At 35.5% G+C, this 27,282-nt stretch overlaps 3 protein-coding genes across 3 annotated transcripts; 2 read left to right on the top strand and 1 right to left on the bottom strand.

Annotated features, from left to right (window-relative positions):
- The first annotated feature begins 1,149 nt into the window (after positions 1-1,149).
- LOC125215917 (dnaJ homolog subfamily C member 28-like) lies at positions 1,150-3,245 on the top strand. Its single transcript, XM_048117497.1, has 3 exons — positions 1,150-1,554; positions 2,522-2,852; positions 2,935-3,245. Exons 1-3 carry the CDS (start codon positions 1,325-1,327, stop codon positions 3,037-3,039), a joined length of 666 nt encoding a protein of 221 aa, XP_047973454.1. The 5' UTR covers positions 1,150-1,324; the 3' UTR covers positions 3,040-3,245.
- A 3,973-nt stretch (positions 3,246-7,218) lies between these two features.
- On the top strand, positions 7,219-10,181 carry LOC125216754 (probable pectinesterase 15). Its single transcript, XM_048118520.1, has 5 exons — positions 7,219-7,680; positions 7,812-7,983; positions 8,063-8,269; positions 8,750-9,003; positions 9,868-10,181. The coding sequence occupies exons 1-5, from the start codon at positions 7,226-7,228 to the stop codon at positions 10,061-10,063; spliced, it is 1,284 nt and encodes a 427-aa protein (XP_047974477.1). The 5' UTR covers positions 7,219-7,225; the 3' UTR covers positions 10,064-10,181.
- Positions 10,182-10,497: 316 nt separating this feature from the next.
- LOC125209758 (protein SHOOT GRAVITROPISM 6-like) lies at positions 10,498-26,422 on the bottom strand. The gene is given in 40 exon segments (XM_048109340.1): positions 10,498-10,903; positions 10,992-11,099; positions 11,177-11,270; positions 11,358-11,443; positions 11,552-11,623; positions 11,709-11,807; positions 11,895-11,969; positions 12,055-12,168; positions 12,866-12,971; positions 13,720-13,958; positions 14,086-14,149; positions 14,245-14,516; positions 14,697-14,769; positions 14,864-14,997; positions 15,090-15,164; positions 15,310-15,438; positions 15,571-15,680; positions 15,759-15,997; positions 16,582-16,682; positions 16,756-16,836; positions 17,443-17,588; positions 18,106-18,187; positions 18,841-18,976; positions 19,413-19,492; positions 19,592-19,721; positions 20,438-20,559; positions 20,904-20,993; positions 21,067-21,126; positions 21,730-21,819; positions 22,218-22,326; positions 22,543-22,646; positions 22,740-22,803; positions 22,901-22,979; positions 23,524-23,619; positions 23,715-23,805; positions 24,265-24,336; positions 25,719-25,850; positions 25,954-26,008; positions 26,129-26,219; positions 26,336-26,422. Coding segments are annotated over 40 exon segments (4,320 nt in total). The 5' UTR covers positions 26,376-26,422; the 3' UTR covers positions 10,498-10,723.
- Positions 26,423-27,282: the final 860 nt, after the last annotated feature.

The following is a 27,282-nucleotide window of genomic DNA, read 5'->3' on the forward strand; positions in this document are numbered from 1 at the left end:
AAGTAACTAACAAGGTTATTTTTTCTATTTTCTTAATATATATATACTATAAACAAGCCACCATAAGCTTTTATTTGAGAACTTTATTCTCATGATCCCAACTTTTGTCAAATGTTGGGTCCAGGAAATAATTGAAGCATGTGGTGAAGTTGAAATAAATGGATTGTAAAAGGTGGTCTTGGATTTCTTTCCCCACAATTCTGCCCAAAAATATGAAAGAAAGTCCTTCTAGATATGAAATTAACTTTATTAATTTACCTAATTGACGAAATCTCACTTTTGATAGCTGGCTAGCATCACTCCTTTATAGGAAGGACCTTAATAATTTGGTGTCACATTTGGAAAAAGAAAATATTAGAGTTTAGACCATGTATTTTATTCGCTATTCAGGAATAAAATAAATAATGCAATTCACAAAATGTCATTCATAATATCAACTCACAAAATTTATTTATCAAAAATTTCGACTGCAAATTGCCTGTCCAAACTTAATTTTTCGAGGTTCTTTGTTATATAAATATAAATTTAATTATACACAATTTCAATCTTTATATATTTGATCTAATCCATTTCAATCAAGAGCATTAGCATTTGCACGAGGTTGGGCCGGGTGTCCCCAGCCCTTCTGTTGCGGGGTCGTGGGGGCCAGGGCCGAGGCATTTGCATCGGAGGTTGGGAGGGGCGCAGCAACAAGGCATGGGTGGAATCGTGGGATCTAGCAAGGCGCAACCGGCATGGGGGTAGAGGGAGGAGAAGATCTGCCATGGAAGAAGTTGGAAAAGAAGTAGTCAAAACTCTCAACCTATAATGTATTTTCTTCATCTCATAAATATTAATAATGGTATATTACTACTTATTTAATTTCTCATTTCTTTATAACCTAGTATGACCCGAAGATATTTTTCACCTTACATTTCAAAACTTATGTGGAATCGAAACTGATACATTGATTCCATTTCTTCTTCAACGATTAACCACTTATCCATGGTTCAAAAATATTAGAATCAAAATCCAACCTTTAATTCAAATTACAATTCAAAACAAAACTACGGTCAATTGTTTTGATCATCATTGAAGAATCTAATTTCAAGTCGAACTCTTGATTCCGACTTAACCATGCATCCCTAAGACGAAACCAATTGAGTGACACCGCCGATTCCGATTTAACCATGCATCACTAACCCGAAACCAATAGAGCGACACCATAACCCATGAGATTGATCCGTGTCGTACGCATAAAATAATCAGTTGGACTAAAATAGAAGAAAGCATACAAATCGGGCCCATTTTATAAGCCCAACTTCCAAAGTCTTTGGAGTGCGTGATGGCGCTTCGCTTCGCGGCAAGGAAAGCTTCATCGGCGCCGGCGTTTTTAACCAGATCAGCGGCAGCTGCCAGAAGACAGGCGTCGTCTTCATCTTCATCTTCACCTCAATTTTCTCCCAAATCCAAATCCACTAAGAAAGTCTCGGACGATCGTCTCGCTTCCGTGATTGACGCCGTCAATGATCGCAAACTCCCGCCGGAGCTCCGCGGACAGCGCAACAACGTCAGGTGCACATTCAATTCCTTTCGAATGATTCTGATTTCTCGGAAAGTATTCTGCCGATCGCTTCATTTCTGTGCTCTCTTAATTTCTAGAGATTTGCCGTTGGATAATTTCTCTAAATTTCTAGAGATTTTCCGATTGGTGATTTGGAATCCAAATTTTGGATCAATTTTATCCGATTTATGTGTGTTTACATAATATGTCGTCAATTGTAGAAATTGTTTATTAAATTAGTTCGGTTTTCATGTTGTTTCTGTTAATCTGTGACTGCTTTGAGTCACTGAGTGATAATGGAGAATTGTGATTTACCTTGAATCTTCATTCTTCATTATACCAATCTCATATTACATCTATAATTGTTTATGTAACGTTACAGTAGACAGCATAATGCAGGATTGCAGGTGAAGCAGTAAGGAGATAGAAGAAATGCTAAGATGTTTGCAAACAACGTTTCTTAAATATTTGTTCTCCTTGTTTAGATCCATTATTTAGTTATTGTTAACAGTAATCACCTTATCCAGATTAAGATTCCACACATATTCACCATATCTGATCCTAATCTATCATAACTTAGTAGGAGTAGAAAGTCTGGTTCTAAACAATTCAGGTGACGTATAGTCATTAGACAATATAATAGTGAGATACAATATGGGATAATCCAAAATGAGATTTGTTTAAGATTAAATTAGTCACATGGGTAGAGGTGAGATGGATATTTGCGAGATATACAATTATACAATGTAATCTTGGCATTGCGGAGACGGGCTAAGATACATTGTCACGGCCGAGCTTTTAAGAAAAAAGCAACCAAACAAGAGATAAGAATAGACATGGTTTCTAGTTAGCAGAGTGCTTATATCTTTTCACTTATTCCACTAATTGTAGTGGAATTTCTACATAATTTGCACCCTTTGTAGGCTCTTGACTTTGTAGCTATAGTGTAATGCAACCTAAATGACCTATATTTTTCAGATCAGAGACTGATATAATAAATGTGGTGGAGCAACGAGTGTATCATGCCATGGAAGAGGGTCAATTCGAAAACTTGCCCGGGAAGGGAAAGCCTCTGGACCTCGATACTAACCCCCACGCCGACCCTGCTGAAGACACCTTATACAGGATTCTTAACAAAAATGGATGCGCTCCAGAATGGGTTGAACTTAACAAAGAGATAAGAAATAGCATTGCTGGCTGGCGCATAGCGCTCGGGAGAGCGTGGAAGTGTAAGGACGGACTCGATGATTCCAAATGGCTCGAGGCTTCAGAAGCATTGAAGCTTCAACTCCGTGATCTAAACAACAAGGTATTTTCCTTCTACACTGAAACTCCAGTTGTTCACAAAATGCATTTTTCAATCTGATATAATATGCATATGCATCTTATAGGTGTTCCGTTACAACCTTATTGTTCCATTTGGCCGCCAAATGTTCGGATTCAAGTGGGAGAGAGAAATGGATCGACTGAAGGAAGAAACTCAGATTGAGAATTGATTTGGTATTCCTCTTCTCTTCAATTTTGGGTTGTTTATGCATAATTTATGTGATCTCATAGTTTCATAATTTCCCATGAAAAGGGCTGTTACTTTCTTTGATGAAATAGGTAGATAAGATAACATTATAGAGTATTCGAACAATTAGATGATTGAATACATTCAAAATTATTCACGAAAAGCAGCAATAGTGTGTATTCGAGGTTATGCTCTGCTGGGTACGGTTGTCTGCATAGCGAGATGCGTCAGTGCTCGTTTATGATAAGTAAGCTGCGTCTTCGTGTATTTTTTTACGAAGGCTGCAATGTCAAGCTCTCGATCAAGATATGAATATCTAACCATCTGCAGAGAAATCAGCAGAAGCAACAACCAACAGAACTAAAAAATCATGCCAATTTAAAAACGAAAATCATCTTCCCCAAAAACAAATTGAGTAGTCATACAACTCAATTTCTAGAACGACCAACCTCGAGATCTTTCGACTTATCTTTCTTTCGTAGAAAGAAATAATGATGAACTAGAAGGTAGAGGGATCAGAGAGATTTCATGGGTGATTATCGGTTAAACGCTAAAACGATGAGACATAACTATTCATAGAGTGGGACATTTCTTAACCGATGAATAAAACGTTTGGTACTTTTAAACAATTAGTATGATAGAGTGAGACATTTTTTAATAATACACTAATACGATGATACAACATCAATAATTCATTTGATAATAGTATTAATTACTTTATACACTGCATCTGCAATTAATCCCTAATCCTCACACATCTTTATTCAATTTAAGCTTTAAATAGAGTCAAAAAGCCTTCATTAACAATATTACATAGATTTATGCCACTGAATATTCTTTCGAATATGAACTAATTATACATACTATAATTAAAATCCTGAGTTGAAAGATATAAAGATATAGCATCAAGGTGGTGTGGCTTTTCTTCTATATAATGGTTTTAGATAGAACACTTGCTTTTACTTATATATTGATTTGTTACTTTTTGTTATTGTTTCTATTTTGAACTGCTTATGTATTGCCCGACAATTTTGACTTCGGGTATTTCTTGTGTAAATCTTAACCGTAGTGTTTACTGTCTTCATCAAGTATATGCGGTTAAAAACCAAATATACACCAAAAAATCTCAAAATTTTCATTTTAAAATATCATTTTGTTAGTAGAATAAAATTATGAAATAGGAGACATATTTGTCATAGAGGAATGATGAATAATTTTGAGATCTATAATTGGAGATATGCTATTGGCATATCCCTTGAAGATACTACAAAATGCCACCCTATATTTTCACTTTATATTTTTTGTTCCCTATTTTTTTGCCTTAAACCAAAAGTGATCACAAACTCCAAGTTAAGTCACCTCATTCTTTATTGCCCTCATGACTACCAACATATGCTCTCTATATAAATTCCAAACCATTCTTCTTCCTCACTCCCTCTTACTCTTGCCACCATAACTCAAGAGCCAGCTTCCGAGCACACGTCGGCCGCCTCGGCGGCAGCGTCGGGGCGGCGGAGGTGGTTGCTTGCACCCACCTGCATGGATGGATGGATCCAAAATATGGTGTGCTTCTTGCTATATATGTGTAGGGCAACTTCTATCCTTTGGCATTCTGTATTTGCTATAGCCTTACCCTTTGATGGTAGGCTTGGTTTAATGTTTGAATAAATGTATTGTTTGACCTTTGTGTTACCTAAAATAAAGATTTTTTTTTTCCTTCGGATTTGGGTTTGTATTTTGATTATGTACTTTGTTATGGTTTAGTATTTGGTTTGGTTTCTTCTTCGAAGCTGTGGATTGAAAAAATTGATGCTAGCCATTAAGCGAATAATTGAGAAAATTCATGCTATGTTTATAAATTAAATAGTAATTTAATATTTTCTGGGGTCCAATATTCATGGCCCATTTATTTTGGACATGAATATTTAAATAAATTGACTTAGAATGATCCAAAAAGAAAAGATTATTGAGACAAAGAGGGTATTAATTTTTATTTAGGTAAGTACTAATTATTAGTACTCAAGAATTCATTAATGGATTTTGTCCTAATTTTAAATGGTATTAGATGCTAAAATTATGAATTTTGGTGGTATCCCGCGTGATTTTAAGAAATGTACAGAAAAGTTTTGAATTTTGATGTTATACTCAATTTTTAGGGAGTCAGGTTTGCCCCTAAATCAAATCTTACACTACTATGATATTGTCAGAATATGTACGTGGGCATACCGGACGTTTAAAAGAACTACTTGCGTTGTTTCGAGAAGCTCTAAACGATATCGTTGATTATATTTTTAAAAATGTTTTGAAAATAGTTTGCCCTAGGTTTGTTTGATTCTCTCCCAAAATCAAACTTCAATTCCTCACTTTCTCTAGATATAATAACTTAATCCAATGTCCTAGAGAAAGGAGGAAGGTAGTCTTTTGAGAGAATGGTTGCACAAAGAAGAAGACGAGTAGACTATGGGTGTGCATAAGAAGATTGAGAACTTGAGCTATTGCTAAATTCGACTTATCGCAGCAGCACGTGGGCTACAACATCAAAGTTCATGACTTTTTCATCATTTTTTAATTTTAGGGGTATCAGAATTTGACCAAAATTTCTAATTTAGTAGCTAATACCTCTAATTTTAATTATAATTTTTAAAATTTTAAATAAAATGTATTAATTATAATTAATGATTAATTGAAATGGATGCAATATGTATAAAACTATTAATCACTGATCAGTCAGTCTCGATTTGTTATGTAAAAATGGAAAACATTCACAATCATGGACTTCATTTGAGTTATCTTCTAAACAATGATAGTAGTTGGATGAGAACAAGTAACACGTAATTCTTAATCAAATGAATTAAGAGTAGTACAATTTATATTTCAATCCATATATAATTAGAAATATACCACTAAATTCAAACCTTAATCCGTTTCGAGATGGAATTAACACACGTGAGAATTCCCAGTTTTAAATTCAAGGATTTTTGGCTTTTTAAACCAAAATATTTTCCCGAGTTCCGATTTTTCCCATGAACTATGAGATTTATTTTTAAAACCACGAACTTTCATTTCGTTAGGATTTTCCCCCCGCGGGTCAACGACGAAACCCGGGTTGTTTACATGTCAATTTTAATCCCATTTGTCACTAAATTGATTACTCGGATCCTATTTGGCACAATAATACATACAATCACAATTATTACATAACAAATGACAACTTTTGAATAAACAAAACACAACTTTAACATTTTGAATTATGCTATTCGGGTCGGGTTGGGAAAATCCTAACGAAATGAAAGTTCGTGGTTTTAAAAACAAATCTTACAGTTCATGGGAAAAACCGAAATTCGGGAAAAGATTTTGGTTTAAAAAGCCAAAAACCCTAAATTCAACCATTTCTATAGAATAATCACAATAATTATTATATTAATAAATATTTTATGTATATCATACTGCTTAAAAGTTAATTTAAGTATACTATGCCCTTTCATTTGTTAATATAAAATAAGTTTCAACAAATTAAATTCGCGTCTTTGGCCATACTTTAAATCCAAGTTTCTTTTAAAAGAGAATCAGTTCACAAATTTAGTTTAACCCATTTCATACACGTCAATAACTCCAATAAAAGTGCTTGTAATACGGATGTATGTGTCGTTGCCGTCCCCCTCGGCCGACCTCACAACTAGCTTGAGAGCCGAAAAACTCCATTACATTCAGTCATTCAAATTACTGCAAATCCTACAATACAATAGCTCCGCCCTTAAAGAGCCAAAAATTCCATTGTACTTATAATTTGGTCTTTCGAGCCTCTGAAACTTACAATACGATAGCTCTGGCCAATCCCACAGCTAGACATGAGCCGAAAAACTCCATTACATTCGGTCTTCCAAAATACATTAGACCCCCTATTATTTAATACAATACCGACCATAATTACCTTTTATACACTTAGCTTAGCGTATGATTTATTCAATAGACCAAAATCCCCATACCTTCTCCTTTCCCACTATTGAATTTTCTCTCACCAAATACCCATGCTTTTCTTACATCCTACGACAAATCATAACCCCACCCCACCCTACCCCACCCCATCCCCACCATAAAACAACATCATCCCACATGCCAAATATTGCCTAAACAAGACCACCATAACATTAATTGTCCTAACTTAAACCATGAACACAAAAACCACCACCTTCTTTTGGCTCACAGCCATAGCCATTTTGCTTCTCTCTCTCATAGTTTCCTTCCATTCCTCTCACTACTCTTCAACCACCATTATAGCCAGCATTCGTCGTGTCGTTGGATCTGAGCTTTCGTGTAAAGTAGGCCGGAAACTAGGGTTAGAAGACATATTTTGCAATGTAGAAGATGTTATCTATAAGAAACACCATAGTCATCACCACCACCACCACCACCACCATCACCATCATCATCGGAGGCAAAAGAGTTCATGTAACGAAACCCTAAAATGGAGTCCGGATCTCCAATCATCGAAGAAGATCGGTGTCATTATGAAGGTTGACACGAAGGGATGCGCCAATTTTAGCAGCATCCAAAAAGCTATAGACGCGGTCCCGGATTTTAGCCGCTCGTGGACACTCATCATGGTCGATTCCGGCACTTATAGGTAGGTTTTTCGTCGCCCCGGCCCCCACCCACCCTCCCTGTTTTTTTTTTTCCTTTTTTTAAAAATTTTAAAAAATTTCATTTCATCAGTACATGTCACGTCATTAATAAACACATGTTATATGGGTGCAGGGAAAAAGTGGTGGTGAACTCCAACAAGACGAATATAATAATTCAGGGTAAAGGCTATCGCAACACGGCCATAGCATGGAACGATACGGCTAATTCGACCGGAGGAACCAACTACAGTTCTACTTTTGCCGTATGGGCTTCCAATTTCGTAGCGTATAATATTAGTTTTGTGGTAATTTCTCCTCCTCGAGCTCGTGTTTCTTATAACGATTTAATAATTATTTTTATCTAACTATAAAAAATCGGTGAAGAACACAGCTCCGGCACCGGATCCCGGGGAAAGCGGAGGGCAGGCGGTGGCAATTGGCGTTTCAGGCGATCAATCTGCATTTTATGGATGTGGATTTTATGGATTTCAAGACACATTGAATGATGCTAGAGGCAGACATTATTATAAACAATGTTTCATCCAGGGATCTATTGATTTCATTTTTGGGAATGCTAGATCACTTTTTGAGGTATATGTTTGTCATATTTATTTGTTAATACTAATACTAGTATACTATTTTACATACCTCAACATAATATCCTAATTGTTCATTTGGAATTGTTAAAAATATTAGTGTAGTGGATTTTTTCCATTTTGTGAAAAAATTCAATAGAAATAATTTTATTATATTTTTTGATGGTTAGATAATTGATAGGAGCTTTTGCATAAGTATAAAATTAAATATACTAATAAAAGAGAAAAAATCAACTTGGTCGTGGCTCAATCCCCTTGAGCACTTCATTTTAGCCCTACTATTTATTTTTTTCTCCTTGTATCTTTTAAAATATGTATAAATTATTAAAAATATTTGTAGCTTCTCTAGAAATTATAAAAATAGTTTAGTTTTCTACCAATATCTTTTTCTGCATTTGCTACTGAACCTTTACCCTACAAAAATTAGCATACATCTTATAATTAATAGAGAGAAAAAAAAAAAAAAAATATGCAGGAGTGCACGATAAATTCGACGGCAAAAGTGGAGGAAAGCGGGATTGTGAGCGGGTGCATCGCGGCACAGGCGAGGGATTCAGCGGACGAAAACACCGGGTTCTCATTCCTGAAATGCAGCATTAGGGGGAGCGGGAAAGTGTGGCTAGGCCGAGCTTGGGGCCATTATGCAACCACCGTTTTCGCCAAATGTTACATGTCCGATGTTGTTTCCGGTGATGGTTGGAATAACTGGAGAGATCCTTCTAGAGATCAGTATGTTCTCAATATCCCTTCATATATCATGCATCTTTTGTTACTATATTTTAACTTAATTAGAGAAATTGAAAACGATTCTCAATTTTTTTATTATAGTTTCTAAATATTATTTGAAAATAAATAGAAATAGCCAAGTAAGATGAATGAGTTAGTCATGGGGTTAAAAAGCTCGAGCACGAGATAAATTCCATATTCTTGAATTTAGATAATTAGATACTAACAACACTTTGAAAAATCATAGTTATACCACAAAATTTCCAAAATATCTCCTAGAGTTACCTATTACCTATGTTTTTTCTTTAAACTAGATGGTTGAATTGCCATTTTACGTGTACATATCTTTAGTTTGTAGTAATTTTGCCACATCATTTTTTTTTTACTAATGAGAACGTGGCAAGTTCAATTAATTATGTGCATGGGTGACTATTGAATGAAATCTACCATGTCGTTTTACACTGCTCGATATGAATTTGAGTGACAAATTCAATACAAATAAAAATTTGAGCCTTTAATTACTATTGCATCATTTTCAGAATTGCATCTAAATTGTAAATTGGCTGAGGACTGGTACATCAATTATTAAATTAACCCAAAGATATTCTCCTATGCACACATATATCCATTACACTCATGTTAGATTGAACTAAATAAAGTGAGACTTGATAACCAATGTTGTCCATTTAATTGACGCTAGGTGGATTTTGTTTTGACAAAGGTTGTCAATAAAGTTGTCAACGTCATAGTGTGGAGTTGCGACTGAGCTATGGGATCTTTCATCTTTGGATTGTCTGCAGACCTATGACCAAATTTCTCGGGTCGGGCCAATTTTGACACCTCTAATCGTGTTTTATTTTATTTCAGAACGGTGTCGTATGGGGAGTACGAATGCTACGGTCCCGGATCCGACGCTACAAATAGAGTGGCATATGGGAAACAGTTAAAGCAATCTGAGGCAGCTCCATATATGACCACTTCATATATTAATGGAGAAGATTGGCTTCTTGATATTCCTTCTGTAGATCAAACTCCATATATTCAATTTCACTCATTAAATTAATTAAATACATACTGATTTTATCTGTATTGGGCACATGAAATGAATACCACATATATAGTCATACAATGGAACAAGAAAAATGAAATACTCTACAAATGACGAAGTTACCATTTTGATGTATCAAGTCTCCATTCCCCCTTCTTTTTTGATTAAAAGGTTCATTACTTACTTACATTTTTAATTTGTTGGATTGTTAAGCTTATAATTAATTGATGAATGTCTACTGCAACTTCAGATCATTAGTAAATAAGTAAAACTTTTATTATAGCAATGGATGTCACGCAATCTATACATGCACTCAACTTACATAATAGTAGTAGTGAAATTCATTGGAAAATATGGCTACGCAGTAAAAAAATAACTCTTTGTCAAACTCTCAAACTTTTATAAGATTTTCTAGTAGTACCTTAATTTAATGTAAATGAAAGGGTTAATTACTAGGTGAGAATAATAGCCTGATTGGCTATATTCGAAATTAATTTAAATCAAGACAAACTAGTGCACATGACATAATTGCTAAGCTGCAAGAGAATATTTACCTAAGTCCCAACTACTATACATCAAAACGTTACACACACACACAATACACGCATATACACAAATGAATCAAATCACTTGGCATCTATACAATCATATCTGCAGTTCTCTTGCATCTGTGCTTCATGACCTCCAAGAAGATTCCGCTTCGCGTCCCACAAGGAGTGAGTCTGGTGAATCCAGACGAGTGGCTTTCCAAGAGGAATTGGTTGACTTCAGTAGCAAACCGAGGGCCAAAGAGCCTGTTGCTCTCACAATCGCGTCTGTCGATCTGTTTATCTTCGCAATCAACATGCCAAAAACCTTAAAGAAAGACGAGCTTAGGTTATGTAACTTCAAAATTTTGTGGGACTAACCGAAGAATGTTGTGTGTTGAGGTGGATGAATATACCTGACTTAAGTAAAGGGTGGAGATATGCTGAACACTTGAGAAAGCAACGATACTGCTACACAAATAAATAGCATTTGCTTGAATTACCGGCCAAGGTGCCTCAAAAGCCTGCACATATACAACCCGACCAACTCAGAAACAGGATATGTATAGCGATTGCTGACATAGATGAAACGGATGCAGACCTGTATTAGTGATGCCATGTAGGTATCGATCCTGGATGACATATGTTGAGTAAAAAGCTTTGCGATATCTAAAAGAAAGTCTTCATAGTCACCTCTGAGGAAGAATTTGTAGAACAAAAGGATAAAGTTGAGTTCACAAGAAAGTGATCAATTAAAGCTTAGGTTGGAATCTTATACATACCTATGATCAGAGCTAAACCTATGTGTGTTGGCAAGAGCAACCATACTATCAAGCTCCATCAACTGAGCAATGCGCTTGAACGTGTTCTGAAAGACCGTAAAGTATATCAAAAATCAACAATCATTAGAAACATATGTAAAAGTGCATATCTTGTTGAAGGCACTGAAAATAAGCTTCTCTGAAGAATTCTGTACCCGGCAAGCTCGTCGCACACCAAGATCATCATCATGCAGATGCAAGACCAAGCGCGGGAAGGCAGCAAGAACCTAATAATAATGTGTATTGTTGAATTGTCAGCTTTGGTGAAAAATCAATTTTTCCTAATATCAGGTATAAAGCGAATCAACAAACCTGCTCACGGAAAGCATCACGTTGTGGCCCAAAATCATATGTGCTTATTGCCCCAAACGCTGCAAATGCATTAGCTCGAATCTTTGCATTCATGCATACCTATTGCAAAAATGACTTGTTAAGCTTACTTGAAGATTGAGTAGCCTAACTCAGAAAGCTACGATGCAGGAGTATTGATAAACTTACTTGAAGATTACGTAGCCTAACTGAAAGATTAAACAAAATGGGTTCAACAGCTTCCGTGGAAGCAGATCCAAGGACCTAAAAAGGTCAGCAGTAGCAGAACAAGTGAGATTTTTAATTGTGGTAAGGATTTGTTAACGGAGTGCAATGTGAGATAAATCACCTTTTGCAGGCATGAGACAGCAGTTAGCTGAACTGATTCATCCGGGTCATCAAGTAAAGCAACAATAACACTGAGAATCTGAATGGTATACTCGATAACACGGACTGGTGGCATCTGCACGGAATGCAGGGCAAAAGATGCGCATAAGACATTATAAAAGTCACCAATATTCTCAATAATGTCCATATAGCAACATGCATCTCACAACAATAGACCATTTACAAGCACCCACCCAATCATACCCCGCCTCCCTCCACACTGTTCTATAACTACAACACTGTATCTGCTGCTATCATTGGCTTCACCAATTGCTTATTTAGTGACATGAAGTTTCCCCTTCTCTGCTTTATCTTGCTTAATAATCTCATGGGATAACCCATCACAATCAGTAAAAGAAAAGAAGAGAGGGGCACGGTTGAGTAAACCGTGTGAATGTCTTTCACAACTGACTTTTTCATTTTCTCAAACATTCCCACCCAAAAAGAACTCCTTAAGCAACTGTTGAGCTTAAGATCAAGAGAAGACAACAAGTATAAATGCACAGATAACAGCAATAGTTATAATTTGTCAAACTTCTTGTTTCCATTGGTTGAATGAAGGATGTAGTCTTTTTAGATCCAAAGGTACAGGCTGAAAATCTTCGTACTTCGTGAGACAAAGGTTGTTGAAAAACATGGGCGAACTAAGGAAGAATTTTATAGTTGATTCTTAAGATGAGAGACTGAGAATTGTGAATCTGTTAGTTGAAGCACAATAAATTCAGAAACTACTTACAAGTTTACCTAATATTGTTATTATTATAATAAACTACCTGTACAAGTCCTCTTAGACAAAGTCGCCTAACATTTGGAGAATCATCAGAAACATGTCGAGTCAATCCTTCAACCAGCTGCTCCAACAAAGGACCAAAACTCTCACTGCAGAATGATAAACGTCAGCAGGAGACATTAATATTTGAGAGCAAGAAATAGTTACTACCCAAAACACATAATTTAGCTCTAAAACCAGAGGCAAAAAATAGAAAAACATTTGAACCTTAGCAATAACGAGGCTGGGAAGAACATATAATATCTATTTTTCAAAATAAAAGAAAGGAAATGAGACGAGACTGCTTTGAACACGAGTACAATAGGTTATTTCCATTGCATGACAAACTTCGAATAGCAGTGTTGAAATAAGAAAATCTCAGTTCACAAAATACTAGTTCCTGAATGCAACTTATCTTAGTTGTGCTCTCAAGAATAAGTATAACTAAATTTAGATTTATTTCCTAATACCTGAAAGTGAGACAGAAATTTTATCAAAAAACAGCAATTGCATAAGATTTCAGAGTCTAGATCAATATAATTTGAGAGAATATTGCTAGCAGAGCTATGAAGCTTGTCATTGCCAAGCCATAAACAGGGCACACCAACTAAGACTCCCAGAGGGAAAAAAAGTATACTATCAATAAAATTGTCAGGTGCACAAGCTTTAACATATTTCACCATTGATCAGTTCCATATAACTTGTATGCACAAACATTTCTTATAAGTTATAACCAACAATACAAATGGGAGTGCAAAAGACACCAATCTTACTACCAAACTGATAATCAGAAAATAGAGACCTATGACAAAGCCTGACATCTCACAGAGAGAGAGAGAGCAGGGATTCTGAATATACCTGAACCTGACAAACTCTGACAGTGCAGCAGCTGCAGCTTCCCTCAGATACCTTGAGGGTCGATCCAGTGATTGACAAAGAATCAAAGAAATTATAGGGACCTGAGTCATGATAAATTAGTGACAATAAGAAGTCATAAAATAAAGAAGCAAATGGGAATCATCAATTAGACTGTACGAGTTATTTGTAACCTCACAAAGAAGGAACTGAAACTTTTGAGGTATATAAACTTCACAAAGCTATAGGAATAACAAGAACAGATCCAGACAACAGGAACGAGTTCAAAATGCTATTCAAACTATTATATCTTTCTAAGACTCTCAAACTCAAAACAGTTGTGAAACTTACACTAACTAGCGGCTAAAATACCTTCCCCATCTCGAGATCACCAACACATTCACAAAATGCATTAAATGCAACCAGTAGAGCCCTGAAAGTCATATTTAAAAGATTAAACAAAAGAATTCAACAGCATCAATTACTTTGGTACTTCTAGTGTAAATTTAGAAAATATGCTAGCACTACCGCAGTGGTTCCTGCTGGCCAGAATTAGATAAACTATGACAAATTCCTAAGTGAAGCACAAGAGTTGCAAAGACCGCACCATAGCTTTGCTCCACAGAAATGGTAATTAGATGTATATAGGCTGTAAAGTAGGAATTTACATGAAATACATCCTGTACTGGCCAGCCCCCACGTAATCTAGATACATCTTTTGTGGCTATATCTTTCTCAGCAGCAGCCAACACTTCATCAAAAACAATTCTTGAGGTTGTATTCTCAGCAAGAGAAGATATCTTTCGACAGTCAAAGGAAATTACTCACAGGACCAGATTTAATCATTTTGATTCAAAGCATTTATAGCTTTCATGAGCCAATAAAATAAGCGATAAATAATCATGAATATCAACAGCAAAAAGATTTTTCACCACCATGACCAGGTAAAAGAAAAATAAATAAAGAACTAAAGAGGATACAGCATTAAGTGTTTCTTGGCGAAGATACTTCTCAATTACATGGTTCGTAGCAGAAAGCAAGGATTGCGCCGTCCTGATGACACATGCATAAGGATCTAATAAGTCAAAAAAATTACTAATTTATTTCATAATCAAATTATGTTTCAGTCGCAATTGTCTCTTTCCACCTTGAGATATCAGTGTCATTCAGCTCCCTACCCCTCTTAGTGATAAACTCAATCACAGCTTGAATCGCACCTTCGGCAGACTGTCTGACCTTGTCACATATAGCTGAGGAGCTGCAATATAGGGCGGCCACAAGCTATACAAAAATTGAGTGCTCTTTTTAGAAGCCTTCTAAACTATCTAAGAAGTTAATGCATACGCATAAGATCAGGAAACTTAAATTATTACCTCATCCTTAGTAAATAATATACACACAGATGACACGACCCTGTTGAACACCTCTGATGGATCAAGTGATGCGTCCTTATATGCAAAATTAGTAGTGAGGAAAACTGCTCTTGAATTGGAAGCAGAAATTTATAGCAAGGAACCCATCCTGCCTTTCTGCTTTTCCGTTAAGAAGGTATGATAAAGTAAAGTATCAAAGAAAATGTTATATTTGACTTACACTTCTCAAAATAGAGATCACGTCCTCAAGTGCTGATAAAGCTCCATAACACAATTCAATATCAAGACCAATGCTAGAGTTTGTAGACCTCGGTAATGAAAGGGATATACTGAAAAATAAATCAAGAATCTGCAGATAGAGAACATGATCAAAATATACAGAATCAGAATAGATCAGCAGATATAAAGTGATAACCGCATAGACCATGTAATCTGGTTCTTGAATAAAGTAGGAAAAGGTAAGGCATCACTAATTACTGACCTGCGCAGAGCTTTTTCTAACTTCAGGGTTTGTATCTGCACAGCGTGACAGATATACCATGATTCTCTCTCCTAAACACAATGCATCACGACTCGGCGATACAAATGCACCTGAAATATAAAAGCCAAAATATCTTAAGCTTGAAATCACAGATGAGCGGTGAAAAGCAGAGACAGAGAGAAACTAACTTGGTAAATTAGAAAAATTATTATTCATAACACGGTCAATTCGTTTGTTATGGGTGCAACTTCCTTGGCAACCAAGTGCACAGTAACCACTAACACAAATAGTCCGGAACTTCTGAATCATCTCATATGCCGCAAGACAGCCTCTCTTTCTCTTATATTCCACAGAGGAAGCAACATATGGATCAATCTGTCTCAATATATGCAGTAGCTGTTCTGCTCGACTTCTTCCATCCTCCCCGCTAATGAGAAAAAAGCAAGTTAAAACAGCAGATGACTGTATTCAAGAACAAAGTGCTTATACCAACAACCATAGTGAATAGTGACAACACGTCAGATGTTTACCGATGCGATATGACTAATCAAAATAATAGTAATAAACCAGACACTCAGCTGCATCCATATGACCTGATGAAGAAATGCTTATATCTTAATCAATATTTACATTAACTGGAACAACAATTTCTGAAAAATCCTCGAAGGCTGCTGCCCCTATTTAAGAATCTACTGGATATACTTCCAGCCTTACCAAGATAAACTGATAAAGTGAACAAAATCCCCACTAATCTATCTAAAGAATAAGGAGATATGAAGAAGAAAATAGTTTCTTCACAAGGCATGTGATTAAAAACAGATCAGACTAGATCATATATACTAGAAGCATTAAACTAATTCTCAAAGTATATTGTTCTAGAAATATCTCCTTTACTGTGGAAGCAAGGCCTTCAACGAATCTGTGTCAGACATACATAAATATCTCTAAAGTAATTTTCAAATAACCATGCAAAACCAAAAATATAGACCGGGCAATTATTGAAGGAAGTACCTCGTAACTAAAATCGCACAGAGAAGTGTAGTAAGGTTGTGTATGAGACCATTAATAACATCAGGGGGATCATCTGGTAAACCAAAAAATCCCATAGTGGCCTGTCAAGAATGTAAAATACTCAGCACCATAACCACATAGTTGCAAGAAAAATTGCATAGTTGCATCTTCCACCTTCAGAACATGGTTCCTTGTTTCAGTTGTTAATTTTGGCTCCACAGAAACCAAAGTTGTGCAAGCACTCAAAGCAAGGCACTGTATAGAAGAGTCCAGGTTCAGGAACAACAGAAAGGAAATGCTGGCAAGGAAGATAATCACAAACGAAAAACACAAGCTGAGAGATGTACAGTAAAAACGATTGGGGAAGACAAGTAGCTATCATGCATGCATATCTAGTCATTTTAGCACAGATGAACCAACGATAGTAGGGAAAATGACATAGATAGCAAGAAAAGACATGTTCTACAAAAGACGAGAACATTCAGTCATTATTGACAAAGCCATCACCCAACCCTTCTATCTTGCTACTTTAATGAGCGAGTGCGCATCCAGTTACAAAATAATATTGTGGCACCTATTTGTAGGGTTAATTTACAGGAAGGGTTATTTCCTCTAATAGAAGTACGCATTGTCTAGCCGAAAATCCTTTACTGTTAAGCTTTTCTAACTATAAAGAAAATTTAGCTCTGTACTATTTCCAGGTTGCCAGCAATGGCATATTCCAAGGAGAAATTTCCAAGTATAATACACATCAGAAATTGGGGATATTATGCATTGATAAGGTCGGAGGTTCTAAGCTGGCAGGTTCAGGAAAATACTGCATCAAATACTAAAGACAGATCAAGACTCCCAACAATAAACCTGAGTGTTCAATAAGTCCAGGTTAGAATCAGAAATTCCATCTTCATCATCTCGGCCCATCAAAGTTAATATGTAATCAAGAAGCACATCTCTCCTTTTCAGTGGGAATGATGTACCATTTTCAGCAGCGCCGATAACAGCCTGACCTGCATTGTCAAAATAATATGATCATTATGAATGTATGAAATTGATCAACCAAAAATAAGGTACCTCGTGAACTATAAATTTACAGTAGGCATAGAAATACAGAAGATGCATTATTATGCCCACACAACATGTTATGACAACATGTATATCATTACATAACCACAGCTTGGCAACAAGTATTCACTATTTCCAGCAACATGAGGGAATAGATTAATATTTCTCATAACCTTCTTCAGTTATACAGATTCAAAAAGACTTAAGATCAGCCTCTGATCCCTCCTTGCAGAAAGGTAAAACCTCTAATTTTAATTGTTTTGATTTCTCCATTAACACTGCAAAAGATTATATACAATTTGCAATCATGTGAAATTATATATTTTGAAACCAAACCATTTCATGATGGACGAGATGGGCACATTGCGAACAACACTTGGAAATATAAGTTATAAAATAAAGATTCCATCATGATGGACGAGATATGCACATTCCGTACAACAGTAAAGTTAAATTACAAACCTAGCAAATCAATAGCTGTGATAACTGCCTGCTTTGCTGTAGGATGGCGAACGTTAAGAAGACGTGAAAGCATATTGGTCCCCTGTCATAAGCAGAAAAATATATCAAAGATAATATATCTAAATAGACTCATAAAGCAGATGGTAGAAGCCAAAACCCAATAGACTGGGGAATAATTCACATCCCATCAAGACAACATGCTAAGAAACTGCATAACTGTTTCTGATGGTTATGTAACTGCATCAACTGTCATATTATCTTTGAACTTTTATTAATATTCAATTTAATTTATTGAGTTTATCATCTTGGTGATATTATATTTAAATGAAAATTTTGATACTATGTGCAATGACGTTATCATTTTGAAGAATTAAAAAGTTGTGCGTATTTGCAGAATCGATGGAGTTTATCCCTTTTAATTAAGCTTCGTCTCCTCATTTAGATTAGAGTGACACCTACAGCAATAAGACAATTTATTAAAAAAATCGGTTAAATCCAGTTAATATGCATGCATTGATTAGCACATGCTTCCAAATGTCAGTAAGTTCTACCAGATACATTTTCAAACCAAGTGTTTTGAGCAGTTGCTGAGTCAAATTAATTATGTGAAGTTATGTTATGCTATGCTCTTATGCTAAAGAGAAACACACACATAGATGAAGATTCACGGATAGATTTCTCAACTAGGACGACATAGTAAATCAATAACATAATAAAGCAATGGTTCCACTGTACCACAAGTGCATCTATTCTGGCCTCAATGACTGTAGATGGAGCATACTTAGCAGCATAACCATACATAAGAGCCAAAGCGGCATGAATGTCATCTGATTCTTCCATTTTAGCTTTATCAGAAAAGAATGATAGAATCCTGCAATGGTGGTTGTCATATGTAGCAAGATACAGTGAGAGCATTGATGCATGGCGGTTGTTTACATGCATTTGTTATCATACTAAACTGAAACTACAAATAAATCTAGATACATTCTAAGTACCCAGATGCACCATGCTCTATATATAACTAAATGCAAGATATAACGAGATTTGGCAACATCTTTCTTTACATCATGACTCTTAAAATCGAATCATTCAACACTATATCTTGACTCTTTAACATCAATCCTCCAGCACTCATACATGATTTTTGTACTTTAAAGCCATCCCATGTGAGTGATAACTACACCCGTGATTCTTACATCAAAAGTGAAAACATGATCCGCATACATGTATGTGAATCAGATCCATAAAAATTTGAGGACAAGAAGACCTGTATGATTCAAATCAGCTCATAAGCTATCATCATTTACCTTTTAAGGAAACTATCACCAACATTATCAAGAATGTCTTTTAGCTTATCCAGAACAGTGTCCAAGTGTGATGCAGCAACCTTTGTGTAAAGAGGGCAGCCAAAAGCATCATTTATTTAGCATTATTACTAGAAATCTTCTTCAATGAAATTGATGCATGCATGTTAAGTAGTGATTACCAGTCCCATGGCCTTGGCTAAACCAAGCCTATTTACTGGCAAAGCAATGTTAGCTTGTGTGTACATCAAGTCAATCTTATCATGGACATAGGATCTGTCATGAACTTTCTGAAGCAAAATACCTAAGCATCTGCACTAGGAAAAAAACAATTTATTTATTTCAGCTCTCCATCTGGATAAGAGGCAGATCATGCATGCAAAAATATTTAAGCATGTAGCTTCATATAGATTAGGAGGGCATAGTACAGTCATACATTAGATTCCCTTTGCTTTGGTTAAAATTATTGCAAGCTCAACAATACTCATGAAGTTCATTAGATAATTATCTGAGATTATAACATTTATTTACTTTCTCCAATCTCAGTCTCTTAAAATGATTACAATTCTAAGGCACAGTAACAACTTTTATGCATGCCAATCTACATATATAGAGAAAACAATATGATCCTGGAAGTAAGTACATCTATATTTCAGTACCAGCACAAGCCAATGCGAATAGATTAAGTAGCAAAAAAGAGTAGAATCAACAGGACAAAAATTAGAAGTAAAAAGTATATATAAACCAGCTAGTCGGCAAGAAGATAAAGAATCATACACACACTAGAGTTCCTTTCCTGAAATTGTAATGTTGAAAGCATCAATTATCAAGATATATCTAGGGGACACAAGATAAATACTTGCTACACAAAAATCAATAAAACCAATGCGTCAGGAAAAGGAGTTGTTGGAAGACTTTCAGTCTCTTGATTCAGGTTATGGTGGATTTTGAGACTGCAGATAATTTAAGTAGAAGATACAGTACCTCTTCCTGAGACATAAGGAAAAGGGAGAACTAATGCATCTTACCTGTGAAGCAGAGCAGAATGCTCATCCTCAGATGAATAAAGTTCATATTGTTTAGCAAAAGAGTTCCCCAGAGATATTGCCCAATCAGGATCCCGAATCACATCCAACGACTCCGCAACAAACTGTTTCCACAGACAAATATTATATCCCTATCCACAATGCAATATGAAACTATATAAAATCACAATCTTCGGCATCAAGAGCAGACAACAGACAAAGATTATATCCCTATCCACAATGCAATATGAAACTATATAAAACCACAATCTACGGCATCAGGAGCAGACAACATATGCAAAGTACAACTAAAGGAACTGTATCACTGTTAACCAACATTATCTTCCTTATAGTGAAGTGGCTATGTAAGTCGAGAAAATTTTGACTTGGCACGTCCCAAAAACTTTTCCAGTCTATAACGGTTATGAATGAAAAGCATCAATTTAGAAAGAAAGACAAACAAGCTTACATTAATAACCATGTCATCCCAAGTCTCTTGATATAATGGATCTAGCTTTAGGTCTTCTGGATCACTCACATAAGCTTTCATTTTTGGAATCTAGAGCTTGCAAAAGAAGACAAACAGTTAGAAGAGAACTATATTTTTTTATCTAGCAACTAAACATGTGCATGCAATCTAGCTCATAATGCTGACCAACTGTGAGAAAGCAATGTTGAACTTCATTGTAGGTCTGCAAATATATAGCATACATCAAATCACCTAAAGTAGAAGATTGTATTGGCCAAAAGCAAAAGAAAAAAATTATGAAGTAAGATGCAGTTACTATAATGCAGGGGAAAATTCAGAATTTGGTATGTCTCACAGTTAGGAGGGGGGGGGGAGTCCAAAACTATAAAGTTTCTTCATGTTCTAAGGGTACTCAAGGATCTCGATTAGGAAAATTCAGAATTGACTACTATAAAACCTCAAAATCATGCGCACCCTGAAATTTGTGTTTTAGTAATTGAAATCTTCATATATTGAGAGGGTTGTTAAGAGTTCAGTTTAAGAATGGAAATTTATGGTAGGGCCTCGTTGGAGGATTGGCCTCGCAAGAGGATTAACATCTGTTTCATTTCAGTTTATACACACTTATATTTTCTGTTCTTACTGTCCATTGTCAGTCTTTCTTGCCTTTTTTCTCTAACAGTGGTTTAGTGTTTTAGCTAATTTATGTTCCACTTTCGGATCTTAAAAGTTGTGTAACTTAACTCTCTTTTGCATCGGTAACATATTTCTTTTCATATCAAGTTATGTATGCTTATAAACACATCAGAATGCCACTAGAATATACCTTCAGTCCCACTGGAAATTTTGACTGCTGGTTATTGTCATTGCTGATACAAACCACAGGAAGAAGTGTTGACAATATGACAGTGAGATCCTGCAAATCACAACCCATATAAGACTATGAAAACTTGGAGGAAACAAGAGGACAGGTAGTTGTTTCAGTTAGAAACTGCATCATGTAATTTTCTAATATATGTATTCCTACCACAACTATCCACTGATTGGGTTCAACAGTAAACTGTCCCTATTTCATATTGTGGCAATATGATATAAGAAAACGTGAAACTAAAAAATTGTAACAATTGTTCAACCTCGTTTGATAAGAACATTGCTATAACTCATAAAATCAAGCAAACCACAATTCTGTAGGTAACCCCAAAATGAGAAAAGGTAGACCAAACATATTAGAAACCCTTCTAGGATGATGCCAAACATGCAGTAAAGCCTGAAACTTCATCCTTTACAAACAGTAAAATCACAACTATATTCAACCTCAAAGTCCAGCAAAGGGGGGCCACTTTCTGAAAGTAAAGAAGCATTCAAGAGATTGTGGAGACTACATGTAGCCACAAATGCTGCAACTTCTTGATCTTTCTTATACCTGTATTAGCAGAAAAGGAGGGAGGGGGAAAAATGAGAAAACGAAATATTAGACATTTTATTCAATTGATAAACAAAATGACACCAATATCAGATAACTATCAGCCAGCCAGATTTAAACTATGATCAAGGGGGGTCTACAGCAGGAATATCGCAAATTATAGTGAACTGAGAAGATTCAAGATATATAAACAAACATATCAAGCAAACAGCTCACAGTTCCAACATAGTGGGCACTAATCTTGGCAAAGCCGACTTCAATTGCGTCCGAGTAACTAGACCAACCATCTGGCCTAATGCCTCGACTGTAGATATGCGAACCTACAGAAACAAAACAATCTATATTGTTGACAGGGCCCTGGCATTTCTACTAAACTTCGGCAGAGACAGTCAATTTAAATATAAAACAGAAACCTTGAGATCACGTGAAGTTGCCCAAACTCTCAATAGAAGCTCAAACGCGGAGTTCAGGAAAGACCTGCGCCAAAATGGCTCAGCACAAACTAAAGCAACTTTGTGCAGAAAATGGTGTACTAAGTATGCAGAATACAGAAAAGGCTATACACAAGCCTTACATGACATCACCATCAATGGCTGTAGGCAGCGGGAAATCGACGCCATACTGGCAACAGGCCTGACACCACGACTTGAATGCTGAAAAGAGGACAAAAAAAGTCTTGATGTAAGTTGATTGTGCTGTAAAGTTTTTGTTGGACTATGAATATCATAATATGATGGCATTTCCACCATGTACTAATAAATCAATTAGAAACCAGCCTAAAATGGAATGCTAAAAAGAAGTTAACTGAATCAGCAGCATAAATGTCCATTATGATCTTCTTCCCAATCAGAGATCTATAGTTTGTACTAAGTTCGTGTATCACAGGGATCTGAAAATTGTTTCTTCATCGAGCAGGACATCTAAAGCCAATTTACTCTACAAGAACTACGCAATTTCACCCCTATCGAGCTTAGCACCCAATAGAGTTGTTCATGTTTGAGTCAAACTATCATCAACGGCCCACATTATCATCAAATCCCATCATCTTAGCTATTCCTGTTTGTGCCTTCAATAAAAGAATGGTCAGGCTAGAGGCAAAGCATCCTTGACTCTCTTGACATTCAATGAAATATTGGAGCGCTAGCAAAAAGAAATCACACGCCACCTCGTAACACAGATGCAACAAAGTTAACATACCATTTGCAAAAATAGGTCGATGTATGTCTTTTACATTTCCAAGAATAGGAAGAACTCTTGTAAGTACACCTTTGAGCCGTGGAGCGAACTGAGAAGCTTCACATATCAAAAAATATATACATCAACTAACATTTAAAATACTATATGTAACTATAAATATCAGAGTAAACAGGCTTGATACACAGGAATACCATCAGATGAAGCAAAATCTGCAAGTATTTGAACCATGGCGGGAAGAGCTGAATTTGTCCCAGAGAGATGAAGAAATATTTCATCCATCATCTGAAAAAATAAGTAGATAAACATGTATTCTATCTCTGCATCAGGTCAACAGACAAGTTGTTGACACTTGTTAACATTTACTATAACTTATGACTTCGTGTAGCTCATGAAATAGAATTGGTTACAATGAGTAGCCATCGAACTGATGACAATATGATGTACCTATAGGCACAGAACTCTGGCAGCAAACCAATAATTCAAGTGGCGGTAAAATTAAAATGTATACTTTGCCCAAATGACAAATACATAGATGATTCAACTCCAACACCAAATCGACTACCATTATTAAGGTTATGAAATACTTTTCATAAAAAAGTGAAAGATCAAACTAGCAGAATGAAAGCAATTGCAGAGAAGTACTACGTATGATGGTAAAAGCATAATTGGTCAAATGGCAAAAAATGAAGAAACATGCCTCACCTGCTAAGTTGTCTAAATTGATCTAAGCAAGGAACTTACAAGGTCAGGCAGATGTAAACCTAATGCAACAAGTACACCCGATGCAGCCTTCTGCCAATCAGCATTAAGTTCCTGGAAGAATAAGATAAACATGAGAAACATTTCTATATTGCATAATGTGTATATACCCACAAACAAATGAAAGCATTTGACCAAACAGCATTTGAATCATTTATACGAATTCTACTAGGAATTTATAAGTTGTGAACTGGATTTAGGCATTATCAAGCTAATGAGTATCTTCAGATATTTGATCATGGACCCTATGTGGCTATGAACTTCAGAAACTTCTATTTTTCCCTGGCACTTCACGAAATGTTCATTTTTTGATTAAGGTTATCTGAATATATAAGTAAATGCTACAGCAAGAAGGACAAATGTCCTTAAGTTGACTGAAACTGAGTGACTTTTGTCTAATTTAATCCAATTAGATCTTCTTAAAATCTAAACTAAAACAAAATCAAACATAAAGCAGATATTTTAATTAGATACTTACTTTCCTAGAATTTTGATTTCCTTTCAGTTTACCAGGAACTGCAAATTTTGCCCTTCAATATGTTATGTCATGTGGGTAAAAGATTGATTTATTGCTTTGTTGCTTTGGGACATGGACAATGTGTATAGGGTTCGAGAAAATATCTAAGCTGACTGCATTGCAGTTTCTTTAGATGTTATATGACAAAAAAATGTCAAAATTTTAGAGTACTTGTATTTTGACATTGCACATTTTTACTGGAATCACTAGAAAAAATAAACTAATACTAGCATTTGCTGAACTTAAACTTATACTACTATAAACAGTTGGGGTAAAACTTAAAATCCCTTTGATTCATTTCCAAGATATATTAACCAGGGTGATCAAAGCCTCAAAATGTGTTTAATATGCGACTTCCATGATTAAATTTGAAAATATATATAGATGAAGGATACTCCAGTAAGACATCTACTCCAATAATTCGCTAAAATCAACAAGAGAGGTGATAGTTGAATTTTGAAAATTTTCCCAATCTCTATTTAGACCCAGCCAATAAATCATTATCGCCATAAAGGAAGTCAAGAACTATAAGTATGAACAAGGACTAGATCATTTCAAGTACTCAGACAGCTATGTCAATGAAGCTCACAAGAAGCATCTTAATTGCTCTCTGAAGAATCTCAACAATAAAAATTTTGTGCTAGTTCGGAGCTAAAATTAGATGTGGCAAAAATGATGACTTAATGTATCAGCCGAACAGCATCTCCATGGCTCTGTCAATAAGATCAATTAAAATCTGAAGAGCTGATTAAGCCTAAGTTCGTAAATGTTAAAAACCATTCTGGCTCAGAGCCTCAGACAGTTAAGCTTTTAGACTTGGCAAAAAAACAACTAATTGGCATTATAAGAGTTTAAGCTTGGCAAGGTCGCTAAGATATATTCTGCATATGCATGTGCGTGCAACCTAGTTTTACTGTACCTTGGTTGAGATTATCTCAGCAGAGGCAACTTTAGCAAACTTTGCCATATATTGAGGATCAACATCAGCTTTATTCAATGCGCGAATTGCCACAGACATAACTTGAAACAATCCAGCAATATTCCCAAATCTCTGAAATATATATACAATGCCCATTCATTAGTACTGATATCTTACTAACACTTGATAATTACACAATTTGTGCACAAACGAGATCATAAAACACGAGGCATACTCTTCGACCACCACGTGAAACTGTCGAACAGCAATCGAGAACCAGAAGCGGATTCCTGTAGGCATTGAAGAAACCAATATGAACCAAACAATTCATTTCATCACCATATAAACATCAACGAGCTCAAAATTTACAATCACTGAAACAAAATGGACAAGCATGAGCAATAAATTACACGGAAGCAATGTCCTTCAGAGTATCGGCCGACGCCTCTCTTACCACCGGCGACTCGTCCGCCAACGACGAGACGAGAACTTGAACTGCCTCTGAAAATTTTTGAAAGGAATCCACACGCAACAAAATTTGGAGTTGAAGCTATGATTATTAGGAAATGCACGCAAAAAATTGTTCGAAATTGAATCGGAATTGCCATCGAGAATACCAGGAGCAGGCACGGAATTGCCGGAGCTGGACGACGCCATGAACGCTGGAGAATACTGAGATCGCAGAAATGAAAAATTTATTAATAAAAAAGAGGAATGCTTAACGATGCGCTGTCGCAACTCCTTTTTAACAGTTTTTTTTTCGTTAATTTAATCGTACAGTGATTTTATAAATTATGTGTCACATCATCATCTTAAATCTAATTACGAACAATATCAACATAATTAAATTTTACTCCTTTAAGTTCTCATTAATATTCCTATTTTGGCATTTTCATTTTAGTGCAATACCATTCATTGTTATATTTCATCCATATTCCACTATTTCATTTCACTTATAAATTTTGTAAAACTTATACATAGGACTCTCATTCCACTTACTCTTTTTCTTCCACTTTCTTTAATACAGTCAAATAATATCTTAAAATGATAAAATATGTACTAATAAAAATTAGACAATTAATAGGGACTAAAGAGAATATAATTCTTTTTACAATCTTAGATTCAAATTTGAATTGGTGGTTTCTAGAAATTCACTTAGTAACATATGTTTTATGTGTTTGTCCACAATTTGAGACATTTCATGTCCATATCTACATGTCTACAAATATTTGTTGAGACTTTAGAACATGCATGCAATCCAATCATCAATTATTGTTACCAAATACATTTGTAAAATCTGGAAACATACATATATTACCAAATGCTACATTTGAACAATTTGGAAAACATACATATACAACAAACAATATAATTGTCATTGTAAAATCAAGTACACACAACTTTTTCAGAGAAAAATAATGGCATTGAATTATTCACAATTTTGTGTTTGTTTGAGTGTCGAGTAATAAAATTGCTTTACTTTAAAAAAGAAATAGAAAAGAAAGTAGGAAACGATTTGCATGGATACGAATAAAAATGTTAATGGGACTAATTTTTCACACCT

The sequence above is a fragment of the Salvia hispanica genome, chromosome 3 (genome assembly GCF_023119035.1).
Source record: "Salvia hispanica cultivar TCC Black 2014 chromosome 3, UniMelb_Shisp_WGS_1.0, whole genome shotgun sequence".
Taxonomy (NCBI): domain Eukaryota; kingdom Viridiplantae; phylum Streptophyta; class Magnoliopsida; order Lamiales; family Lamiaceae; genus Salvia; species Salvia hispanica.

Excerpts from the sequence above, each read along its gene's own strand:
- LOC125216754 (XM_048118520.1), top strand. The coding sequence starts at position 7,226 with ATGAACACAAAAACCACCACCTTCTTTTGGCTCACAGCCATAGCCATT. Across the intron at positions 7,681-7,811 it reads GTCGATTCCGGCACTTATAG|GGAAAAAGTGGTGGTGAACT; the intron begins GTAGGTTTTTCG and ends ATATGGGTGCAG. Across the intron at positions 8,270-8,749 it reads ATGCTAGATCACTTTTTGAG|GAGTGCACGATAAATTCGAC; the intron begins GTATATGTTTGT and ends AAAAATATGCAG.
- LOC125215917 (XM_048117497.1), top strand. The coding sequence starts at position 1,325 with ATGGCGCTTCGCTTCGCGGCAAGGAAAGCTTCATCGGCGCCGGCGTTT. Across the intron at positions 1,555-2,521 it reads GGACAGCGCAACAACGTCAG|ATCAGAGACTGATATAATAA; the intron begins GTGCACATTCAA and ends TATATTTTTCAG. Across the intron at positions 2,853-2,934 it reads TCCGTGATCTAAACAACAAG|GTGTTCCGTTACAACCTTAT; the intron begins GTATTTTCCTTC and ends TGCATCTTATAG.